This window comes from Protopterus annectens, chromosome 3.part0 (genome assembly GCF_019279795.1).
Source record: "Protopterus annectens isolate FY-2018-M chromosome 3.part0, PAN1.0, whole genome shotgun sequence".
Taxonomy (NCBI): domain Eukaryota; kingdom Metazoa; phylum Chordata; order Ceratodontiformes; family Protopteridae; genus Protopterus; species Protopterus annectens.
The window spans coordinates 1,183,214,742-1,183,224,380 of NC_056731.1; the positions used below are offsets into that span (position 1 = coordinate 1,183,214,742).

At 36.8% G+C, this 9,639-nt stretch overlaps 1 protein-coding gene across 1 annotated transcript in view; it reads left to right on the top strand.

The window, feature by feature from the left end:
* LOC122797013 (synaptonemal complex protein 2-like) overlaps positions 1–9,201 on the top strand; it is a 256,765-nt gene extending 247,564 nt beyond the window's left edge. The window contains exon 8 of the mRNA XM_044065783.1: positions 9,091–9,201. Within this exon, the coding sequence (XP_043921718.1) occupies positions 9,091–9,201 (111 nt within the window). The remainder of the gene's footprint in view (positions 1–9,090) is intronic.
* The last annotated feature ends 438 nt before the right edge of the window (positions 9,202–9,639 follow it).

The window sequence follows — 9,639 nt, forward strand, 5'->3', positions numbered from 1 at the left end:
TTTGCAGTCATCTGTGAACTTTGTTAGCCAGAGTCCCTTAGTGTTGGTCTGTACTTCAGAAAAGTAGATCTCAAACAAGAGCGGTCCCAGGACTGAACCCTGAGGTACTCCACTTGTCTGGAGACTCTTCAGTCATAAGCTCTGAAGTTGAGAATTTTCTGTAGACAAGCATTTGTGTATATTCAGTGTGTTTACACCAATTTCATTGGCTCTGTCAGCAAAAGTGTATAACGCATGAAATGGGAGATCAACTGGCCCACGTGGAGAAACTGTTTTTTTAGCTGCCAAGAAACCGCTCTTGACCACTGCGAAATACGTGAAGCTTCTCACATAACTGCTTGCTAATTCCAAGTCATGAACCATTTTAGGTATTTATAGTGCCTGTTGTGGACAAAGAAGATTGCATCTACTTTGTGTTACTCATACACATTTAGAGTTTAAAGTTTAAAGAGAGTGAACCAAGATGATTTTGGTAAACTGATTGTGGCCAGGGTAGTTTTGCATGTATCAAACATCCTCTTCCTCTCACCATTTGAACTAACAGAATCTGGTCAGTATACAGACCCAGTTCCCGAGTTACTGACCATGTTGCTTTGTAACTCAACACCTAACCATCTCAAGATTTGTTGTATCAAAATGGGTCTGGAATAGATTTCAGATACGAGTTGTTAGACTGAGAGTTTAATATCAAAGAAAATAGAAATGATTTGCCCTTTGAATAACACACAAAAGACATAACCTATTTTTGTCTTCAATAAACAGCAGTAGACAGTTGTTGCCCGTTTTGGGGTCTAACAGTGTGGAGGATGGCAAAGGGGTATTAATTATTCTACTCTAAAGCTCCACTTTGCTGCTGTTTTATCTTTTAATGAACCTATTTCCTGTTAAGGTACACCACAGAAATATAGTTTGCATAAATTTGAGGGGTTTTGATTCAGTTAAGTCCCCAGACAGAACTCTTTGCTCCTGTCTGTGGTCTTATGTTTGCAAAAGATTAGTCTCTGCCCTTCTGGGCTCAGGATCTTGTGACCTTAGGCACTTGTCCAGGAATATGCTTTGCTTGGAGATTATTATTTCGAGAAGTTAAGCATTGCAATTGTTTCATTGTGAGGAATCCTTTCCGGTCTTCGACAATGGCTTTGTTTCCTTCTGTGGCAAATCTAAATTTCTTTCAGATGTGTTTTATGACTCAACAGTAAATGAGTCTGTTATCATGTGGTCCATTTTTAGAAATGTTTGCACTATTAGATATTTTCATCTGAAAACGTAGATGTTCAGAGGCTGTAAAAATCCAAACTTCTACGTAATTCTTGGGTTAGAAAAAGTAACCAATCTCGTCTTGTGAAAATGAGGTGGAGCAGCTTGAGTTTAAGATCATCATGAAGCTTTCCGTGGGGCATGTCTCTTTATGACCCCATTCCACTGCAGTATTATTCTCCTTTGCTGATATCCAGAATATTTCCATTGTTGTGACTTTGCTGCTTATGTTTGCCAAGCAGCATAGCTTCATTGTTACCCTTTTTTTAATTTCTCCAAGTCTTTTAGGTTTCTAATACCATAACGGGAATGGACCACATTCCTAAGTCAAAGTATGATTAAAACTCATGAAATTAGTATTGCTTCAATCTTTGATGTTAGCCAAGCTTGCCTTTTGCAGTGTCAGCATTGTGACCAGTAATGACTCCTCCTGCAGTTCATATGGATTTACATGTATTGGTAACATATCTAAGTACGACTGCAAATTATATTTTAACAAGATGCATTGTTCCTATTGGAAATGTCTTGGTATCCTTCTTCCACATTGCTCTTGTTTCTGCCTGAAATCATGGTATTTTATGACTTTATGTCTCTGTACATAAGACACTGTAGTCACTGATTGTAGCAATTTCAATAATCAATGCTACTTTTATATTCTTTTCATAGGCTACTATATCTGGTTTTCTCACATCTATCTTTTGAACTTTTAGTAATGTGTGATCCCGTGTGATATAAACTGCTTCATTTTTTTATAATGCTTTGTGGCTCTTGATTCCAGTGTTTTTCAGCTACTTCAGTATTATAATATTTGCAGAATCCTCAATGCAACAGTCTTGCCACATTGTTATGCCTTTCAGTATACAGCCCTTCTGCATTACTGTTTCCCTTTCTGTTTTACAAAACCTACATTTGTCTGTTTCTCCAACATGTTCAATGGACATTGTAAACTAAAGTGTATTAGTCCACTATCCTGGGCTGCCAATATTAACCTTTCATATTTTGGTTAACATTCACCTCTCCTTAACCATTTCTGCATTTGATCTTGATCAGCATGAGGTTGTTCCAAGAGTCTTCTATATTTGTAACTATATTTATGCAGTTTCCACATTTCTTGCCTTCTCATCTGATCCTTCACTTCATATTCTTTCTTTTGTTTTTTGGCACATTCATTTGCTGCCTGATTATTTATTTCTGGTTTGATTTCCATTTCCACTTGGCACCAATATGCTTCTGCTAAACTAAAGTCATCTTAGACTTGTTCTTCTCATGTTTTAAATCTTTCACTACATTTGGGTTTTGTGAGGTCAGCAGATATGTATGCATTCCTGCAATTGCTGATCTGTACATGTAATCAATTTCAAGAAGGCCAATACCCCCTTCAGAATGGGGAAGTTGTGGTGTACTCTGATTTCTATAAATCATTTGATAAGTATGAAACATGCTTCTTGTTTTCCTGTCCAGCCAATCTAGCACCTTTTGGGGCTAATCCAAAACTGTAAGCTAGGGCAGAACAACAAACTGGTTTATAGCTTGGACTTTGTTCCTAGATATCAGTACTGTTTTCAGGATTAATTTTAGTCTTCTAAAATGTCCGTTACTAGGTTTTATTCACATTTGTTCATGTTTTATTGATGATCCTTCATCAGTTCTCAAATATTCATACACTCCATCTTGGTCAAGTTCTGTATCGCATTCCTGTCACAGGCTGAGGATTTCATGGTGAAAAAGTTTTCAACACTTGCAGCTGTGCTTTGAGTTCCTAATCTGCTTAACTATACAGTTTGAAATCATCCACAAACATATATGAAGTCTTTATGCTTTGTTTTCTTGGAGCCAAATTGTATCTGTGACCTAATCTGTTAAGTACACAGCTTAATGGATTAAGGGAAAGACGAAAGAGCAGTGGTGATAATACCTCCCTCTGAATTTTTATCCCTGGAATAATAATTTCTTCTTTATCGTGGCTTAACTGCAAAGTGGTTTGCCACTGTTTCATGGTTGTTGTAATGTAATTCATCAGTGTAGGGTGCATCTCATAAATTTTTAATCACTGTTGTATTCATGAATATGGGATCTTGTGAAATGCTTTTTTGTAGTCTCTTCCTGCCATACTCAGATTCTTTTCCCTTTTTACAGTTTTCTGTTATGACTTTAACAATATATGGTTCTTTGTTACATATGACTTTCTTTTGTTACCCTTTTTTGTATTGCCGTGATTGAGTTTTCTTCTAAATTACTATAAACTCTGTCAGCATCAATTCCGCTGTATAGTTTATGTATCACTGGGGTCCCCTGCGGATTATCACAGTTTCAAAACTTTGAACAGCACATTGCCAAGTCCATATGATCTACGTTTTGAAACTTTGTACAATGATCTTCGTTCAAAATGTTCAGTGTGGAATGGGAGCTTTACCATTTTCCTTGCTTTAGTGTGATCTCGGAGTTGGTATATTTATTTAGCAGGGGATGTGTCGGTGCAGGGGGTATTGATCCCCTGCAAAAATATACAGAAAACATTTTTTCTTTTAGTTTTTATTTTTTTATTTTACTTTCAAAGTTTCAATCATATGGTGTTGGCCATATGCATTTCAAAGTTTTGAAACTTTGATAATCCGAAGGGGATTCGTCATTGGAAGGTAAGTTATTGGTCTATAGCTTTTAGGATAGCTTCCAAGTTTCTCTTAAGTAGGAATATTGTTTTTCCTGTTGTTATCCAGGTTGGTGTCTATATGGGGTGCGCATATAACTAGATCTTACTCATGGCTAAGTCTTCATGTAAAGATGTTAATAGTTTTAGCCAGAAGTTAGAAACTGCATCTGGGGTTGGCGCTTTCCAGTTAGGAGCCTTTCTTAACTTTGTTTGTCTCTCTGGCGTTACTTCATCCCATTTCATATCCTGTGCATTTGAACAACTTCTTTCTTTTGCTACTGCTATCCGTTTAACATTTTTGTTTTTCAGGCCCTTCATAGATATTTCTCCAAAATGTATCTATTTATTCTTTTCCGACAGTGTTTCACTTCCTTTTGCATTGTTTCCCAGTTCTCTCTCAAACTTTTTGGGTCATCAATAAATTGCTCATTTTGCAATTTTCCCTAGTATTCATCTGCATATCTTTTTCTATCTCTGCTGATATTTTAGTTTATTATTTGCAATAGTGCATGATGGATCCTAATCTGTTCTGACGCTGCACATTGCTTTTATCACATCTGTCTTTCTGAGTATTTTGTTGAACTGTTCTCTCTTCTATACTCTTGTAACAGTGACACTTCTAGTCTGTTTCTTGATATTCCACAATTCCATTTGATGATTTTTCCTTCTTCCTTTCCCTTATTGCCCTGTGTTTTGTGGTAAGACTTTATCTGTTGTTAATTTAGCTCCACAGTAATGTATCCTATTTTCTTCTGTTATATTGCATGAATCTCTATGATCAGTCCTAATTAGTATTCATTTGTTTTATCAGGCTATTCACTTTTTGCATTTTATTAACTTTCTGTAGTCTATTTCTTTCGCTGATCTTAATGTCTGTCCATCTCTATTAAATTGAGCAACTCTTCTCGTAGATCATTTTTTTTAAACTGAAGGTACATTGTTTTTTTATTTTCTGTGAGAATTCTATAGAAAGTTCCAGAACATCTTCCTTTGCCACATTCTCTTCAGTTTCATCCCGTCTCATCTGTCGCTCTGTCATGTGGGAACTCATTGGCCTATCACTCCACAGCATTGCGTCAGAGTTGCCACAGTTTCCTGTTCCTTCCTTTGCTGTGCAACTCCAGCTGAACTTTTGTACTGGTTTCTTATGGAAGGCTCCAAAGTATCTTCATATAGTAAATGATCATATGCTTCCCACTCCACTGTTTTTTCCTTAATTTGGGGATCCATTGCTCTGTCCTGCTGTGATGTTATTGGAGTTAGAATTTCTAAACTAAATCCTTCACTTCACAGATAATCCATAACCTCAGTTTTTGTTTCTTTAACTTCTCCATTACTAATCCTTTTTTCTACTTTTCCTCTTTGTTTTCCTATTTTTTGTATTATATTATTATTACTATAATATTATTATATCTCATTGGCTGTCAAATTCCACCCACATCCTAATGAAAAATAGAGACGGAGCATGGAAAACATGGACCAAAACAAAGCTCCCTGAAGACTTGCTTAAATACAAAGAACTTATAAATCAGACCAAAAAGCATATTAATAAAGATAAGAGACTTCTGCTAGAATTCACCCTCAGCCTTGAAATCTAACCCCCAAAAATGTTGGAACTCCTTAAACCACACACTACATTATGGTGGTCCCTGCTTCCCCAATCATTGTGCAAATAACACTCCCAAAGATACTGCCTCCATCCTCAACACATTTCATTGTTACTATATCCAAACTATTTAACCCCAGTTATTTCAAACCACTCTCTATCAAATCACATTATGCTCTCATCAAATTCTTTTTCCCTCAAACCTGAACCCACTAACTATATCAAATCCCTACTTTCAAAACTCAAACCTTGTTCAGCTTCTACAGACAACATTCCTTCCCTTTTCCTTTGGTTAGCTACTGACTCTCTTGCTCTCCCTGTATCTATTTTAACCAACCACTCCATTTCAGAGTCCAAAGTCCCTTCCACAGGGAAACAGTTTTTCACTCTACCAATATATAAAGGAGGTAACTCCTCAGACATCACTAATTTTAGACCAATTGGCGTCTTCTCTCATTCTCTAAAGTTCTAGCAAAATGCAGACATAAACAAGTTATGCACTACCTACTCTCTGAAAATCTGCTTACACCTACTCAACATGGCCTTAGACCAAAGCATAGTACAACTACTGCCCTACTATCATTCTTTAATACTATAGCCCTTGACAGAAATAATCTTGCCTATTCTTAGATCTCTCTAAAGCTTTTGACACTCCCTCATCCTCTCCTTCTGCACAAACTAACCAACCTTAACTTCTCCCCTGCTACTATTGCATGGTTTTCCAGCTACCTCACTGACAGATCTCAAACAGTGAAGTGGCAATCTGCACTCTACACTCCTCTCCCAGTTAAAATGGGTGTCCCTCAAGTTTCCATACTTGGTCCACTACTTTTCAACATCTTCACTAATCTTCTTTATTCTTCCTGACCTCAGTCATTACTGGTCCAATATGCTGATGACTCTGCTGTCATCATGATTGCTGACTCTCCCTCCAAACTCATCTCTATAACAAGGACTTCCTTTAACTCAGTAGAAAACTGGCTCTGATAACCAGCGTATCCTTAAACCCCAAAAGAAACTTTGGTACTGCTTTTTCTTCCTAAAAACTACTACCTCATTAAATCCACTTCCACAATCCTGTCACTCATTAACATGCACACCAAGGTGGAAACTAGCACTAAACTCCTTGGTGTCATCATTGACAACTAACTTAAATTTGATCTACACATTAACAACTGTATCAGGAAAACTCATCAGAAACTAGGCATCTCTCCCGCAATAAAAGGTTTCTCACAATGAAACTAAAGTAACTCTCTCTTATGCCTACCTCCTACCCAGTCTGTTATATGGCTCTCAAATTCTTACTTGCCTGAACTCCACACTCCTTGCCAAACTTGAATCTACCTACAACAAGATAGCCAAATTTGCAGCACATCAAACTTACAAGTTACATCACTGTCTCTCACTCAAACACCTTAACTGGCTTGAACAACTACCTCACCAGCATCTTCTCCCTCAACTCCAGATAATCCACTCAGTCCTTTATCAGCCTTCTTACTGTCCTACCCTATCATATATTCTACTGCGAGATTCCTCTGGAGCTCTAACCTAGATCTGCTACAAATCCACAAACGTAAAATTAAGATAGGAGGCATTCTCCATAGCTATAATCCTTCCAAGGCATGGAACAAACTCCCACTAGAGATCAGGTCACTCCAGCAAACAGTCAATTCAAGCTAGCTACTAAAGAATACCTGTTAAGCCAATGGACCTTCTCAGTAGCCCACCTCCCCTTAAACAACTCATCAACTCTAACTGCACACCTCTAGCTGCTCCCAATCTGTGTAACTAACTTTAACGCTCTAGACCTTGTCTCACATTAACTTCTCTATCCTAAGCAGCTTATACAATTCTTATCTGCATAATGTAAGATTTTATGTCTGGTGACAAAACTATTGCTAGTCTGAATGATGTAGGATTCTAAATCTGACAAACATAATGATTAGTTTACTATAGTAAATCCTTGTTTTTTTATGTATATGTTGCTTTGAATATTTTCTGTAAACCAGTTGTTGATTGCCTACTTATTTTTGTAAATTATAATCTATAGAACATGTTGTTCATCTTCGTTCGTTTGTATAATCTATAGAACATGTGTGGTGCTTTTCTCCCTGGACCTGCACTGTAGAACGTGGAGCTTTTTTCCCCAGGCCTGCACTGTAGAACATGTGGAGCTTTTCTCCCCGAGCCTACACTGAAAAAGGGCTACTTAGCTCAGTTGGACAAACCCAGTCAACAAATGTAAGATAAATTATAAAAATTTCCATATCCGGATGCCTTTGCCTATATTTTTCTTCAAATGTCTTTGCTTTGCTGCTGCTCTTTTTGAATTGATTAGTTTTGTTTTCTCCTTTGCATAAATATTGCACTGTATTAAATTTGTTTCTTTCCCATGTCCATATTTCTTCTTCAGATGTCTCCTGGCCCTCCTGTTTTTCCTTAATTGGGGGGGGGGCAGTTTTCCATCGTGCTGCAATACAAACTGTTAGACTTTCTTAACTAAATCCTTCACTTTGCAGTTATTCATTTTTACCTGAAATGCTCAGGTGATAGAATGTCATCTTTTAGTGTACCTGCTGAATCAATGAAATTCCTCTTCATCCACTTTCCTTTGAGTAGGTGCTCAATATTTTGTATAAAGAACTGCATGCAACCTGATATAGGTATGTGGAAACTTACTGTAACACTCCAGGTTCAAAGCTTCTCATTTGGTAAGTTGGCTTCCCCCTTCTCACTCTGGTTCTCCTTGTATTTGTGATTCTTTTTTTTGTCATTTTTTTATGGTGGTGAGACTTGCTACTTTAATGTCCTTTTTCATTAGTCGTCTTGTGGAATGTAGCTGGTAAGGTGGATGATCGTCTCCATTCAGTTAAGAATTTAACACACTGTAAAGCTGGGACACCCATTTTTATAGTAACCCCACAAAAGAATAACAAAATGCTGTTCTGGGGAGTGTGACTTGGGGGATAGATATTTAATGATGAGTTCCTGTAATTGAAAAGCCTTCAGAAACCTTTAGTGATAGTAGCTCTCTCTTCATATCTCTCAGTCTGCAGACTTTAAAGATAGGTACATTCAACCAAAAATCTGGGGCATCCACTTAGCATAAAATCTGAATAAATATAGCACATAACTCTTCCTACTTCCCATAGGAATGGGGCATACTACTCAGAAACACATTTAAAAAGTGACACAAATGATTGGGAATATAAGTAGCATCAGAGACCGTGTAAAATCTGTAGATTGTAGTGAACTTTATTGCAAACTTCTATCACATGGTCATCTATTTTTACTTCTGAAAAATGGAAATGTAAGATGTGTGTCCATGTTCTTTAAATTATTGCTGCCAATAGTATGTTAGTCATGTAGTATGGTTTTCTGTGTACTAGACAACTTCAAAAATCACATGTGATGAGGGGGATTTAGAAAATTGTGTAAAAGGGGTTAATCTAACATTAAAATATGGACATAGTGCAGGTGTAAATCAGGTCTGAAAAATAGTTATGTTTTTCTATTGAGAGGTCTGCTCTCAATACACAAGTAATCTTCCATTTCTTTACTGTTTTTGGTTGTACAGGAAGCCTTATGGGATGCTGTTAGCCTGGAGAAAGAACTTGTCCATGGATTCAATGTAGAAGGTATAGATAAGTATTCCTACAGCACTACTGTTAAATGGCTACACAAATAAGTAACATGCCATAAATAATTCTTGAAGATGGACTAATACAGACCTACTGTATATTCAGTATATTTTTATTGCAAATCATGCTAGATTTTTTCCAGAGGAAGTTTTTCAGAGAATGATAGTTTAATGTTGTATTATACTGTTTATTATTCTGTTTTTGTTAAATATGTTTTTCGTTGTCACACTTTACCTAGAGATATCTAAACAAAATATCTTTTCACAAAGTTCAGCTTTTGCGCAAAGTAAGTAACATGCACATAATACTGTTGGCCAAGTCTAATGGAAGTTTTACTTTTTTTTTTTTTTTTTGCATTGCCAGCTGTTATTTTCGGGTAATGATTAAGATAAAAACTGAAATGCTATCTTTGTAGAAGTTCACTTTGTGTAATGCCAAGCCATAATTAAGGGTTCAGTGGGCATGACAAAGTGCTACAAGTTTTC